This window comes from Frankliniella occidentalis, unplaced genomic scaffold (assembly GCF_000697945.3).
Source record: "Frankliniella occidentalis isolate FOCC.00 unplaced genomic scaffold, Focc_3.1 Scaffold147, whole genome shotgun sequence".
Classification (NCBI taxonomy): Eukaryota; Metazoa; Arthropoda; class Insecta; order Thysanoptera; family Thripidae; genus Frankliniella; species Frankliniella occidentalis.
In genome coordinates this window covers 583,356-585,697 of record NW_026267274.1, presented here as the reverse complement: position 1 = coordinate 585,697, position 2,342 = coordinate 583,356, and the positions used below count along the sequence as shown (strand labels likewise).

Sequence of the window (2,342 nt, the reverse complement as noted above, 5' to 3'; positions counted from 1 at the left end):
GCTGATTTTTCAGCATACAATGTACACTGTTGAGTTTTCAGAGTACCCAGTGAGAAATGAATTTTCTTCAATGTCGTTTAGACGTCGAAATAGTCGAATAACGCCATTTTGTCCCCCCAAAATCCACATCTTGTCGATATTTCGACGTCGATTCCAAGTTAAATCCTAGTTTCTATTTCTCACTGGGATATTATTTGAACACTGATCTCTTCATGACTCACGAGGTCACTTTTTCCACATTTAAGATCATTTGTGATGTCAAAAACATTATGACAGCATGAGTAGGTAGGTGGATGGTAGGAGGGGCTGCCTTCATACGTGGGTTTTGTGGATGTACTAGCCTATCTTTTAGGTTGCTCACTAAAGATAACAGAGTGTGACTCCTACCTCCACCCCCTTTATACCATGCGTGCGTTACGATGACGTATGTGACCCCCGCGTCAATTTCAAGAATAAAGCTGACGTTTTCCTAGGGATAACTGTCTGTGGATATTGTGTATATGATAAATTTACTACTTTACGCACTTGCGCAAATACAGCCGCCAAACCTGGACCTAGTAGAGACCTTAGATGTAACTGCCTTGTCTGCCCAATTTCTATAGCTATTTTTTTCCCATTTACGAGGGTGAAACTTTTGTTATCCATATGTCACCGTTATAGAGACAAATGTGTATTCTTGCAATTCATATCTTTCCCTAGACGCGTAAAATTTAAGCTACGGCATGTATTAAAAATAAAATCTTAGCGAAGTTTTTTGATAGCTCGAGCTGCCAAACCGTTCTTTATAGTAGTCTAGGACTTGCCTCCATACAGTCTGAGCCCCTGTAATAGGCAACGTCGTATTCTTAGTTCACTAGGTATAGTTAAAAATTTTGGTGTGTAAAGTAGACTCTCTTAATATATGTAAGAAATTGGTCCAGGTATTGGCATCTTTCTATAAGTTAATCGACGTCGTGTTACAGCCTACCCATTGAAAAATTGCAGTTGGATTGACATCAAAACGTCTTCGGAACGATTCCGTTATGGTGGAATCGACGTCGACACGATTTCGATTCGATAAGAATATCTCATTTGGTTGGCACTATATCTGATATAGAGAGCACAAGATGTTACAAAAGGTGTTAACCGACACTCAAGGAAAACGTGCTACTCACCAAATCGTTACGGATATCACAATAAGTTCATCGTAACGACGTTTTTAACAATCACCAGTTGACCTGAAAATGGTCACTTTTCAGGTCACAGTGACGGCATCGTGAGAAAAACGTTTTCTTTGGGCGAGATTATTGTAATCACAAAATTCTCCTTATAACATTATTATTTCTTGTTCCTCAGTAACGCATTGCAGGTAAATGACACATATCCTATTTGTTCTATGCATTGTTTTGTGTGACAATTTTAACCCGATGCATGCTCATTATTCAAAATTTGGCTTGTTCCATAAATAGCAAGAGTGTAAGAGAAATAAAGTATATTTTTGTGGTCGATAACGCGTCTTTACATTGTTGGGTTCAGTTGGTTTTCTTTTCTCTGGGAGATAGCCTCTCATACATTGCTTTGCAATCGATGAAGTCCCTCTACATTACATCCAGTTTGTTGTGCTTTCTGTTTACAGGAGAGCACCCAGCGCTCTGTATTCGAGGTTTTAATTCATTCTTCGATGCTTTTTATTCATTAAGAAAAAAAAAATGTTTGTAATGATGCTGCAGAACAAGGTTTCGGGTGTCGGGCACTTGCACTTGGAGACCAAGAGTTTCTTGTGAGCGTGGCACTGTCACGCCCTGGTATGTTACAGCCCCATCTTGGCAGTAGCAGAGTATCGTTTCGAGGAATACTGGGACGGATCACTGGTGCCCGTATGCGTAACGCCGGCTGACACTTTCTGGAAGGCCACCTTCTTCATTGGCACTATCTCCATATTCTTCGGCATCCCCCTTGTCCTCTTGGTGGCGTTGTATAGCGTGATTGCTCGTCATTTGATGGTGTACCCCGGAATCATGGCATCGAACCAGCAAAGCAACCAACAGCCTGTGACGCCCAACGCCATCAAGTACCGGAAACAGGTATCTGTGCAGCGTGGATTGTAAATTGTAAATCTTAAATGCGAAACTAGATAATGCGTCATGCATCTTTACAACAAGTAGTTAGCTTCCTTTTTGGCAAACACTATTCTAAACGGCCATGGAGTAGAAGGGGATGGAGAGGCAACGAAGGGCGGGCCAGGGCCTGCACGGCCAAATGTGCGGCTCATTTTCTCCTAAACGATTCCACCTATTTAAAATCCGAAAGCAGCATCTGATAGGGGAAGGTTGATTGTATGGCCGCGTAAAGTTTCAGCTCGA

The 2,342-nt window shown here is 41.6% G+C and overlaps 1 protein-coding gene across 1 annotated transcript in view; it reads left to right on the top strand.

Annotated features, from left to right (window-relative positions):
* LOC113207008 (thyrotropin-releasing hormone receptor) overlaps window positions 1-2,342 on the top strand; it is a gene marked incomplete at its 5' end in the record, with an annotated part of 21,859 nt that overhangs the window by 15,185 nt on the left and 4,332 nt on the right. Inside the window, 1 exon segment of the mRNA XM_052271038.1 lies at window positions 1,796-2,063. Within this exon segment, the coding sequence (XP_052126998.1) occupies window positions 1,796-2,063 (268 nt within the window).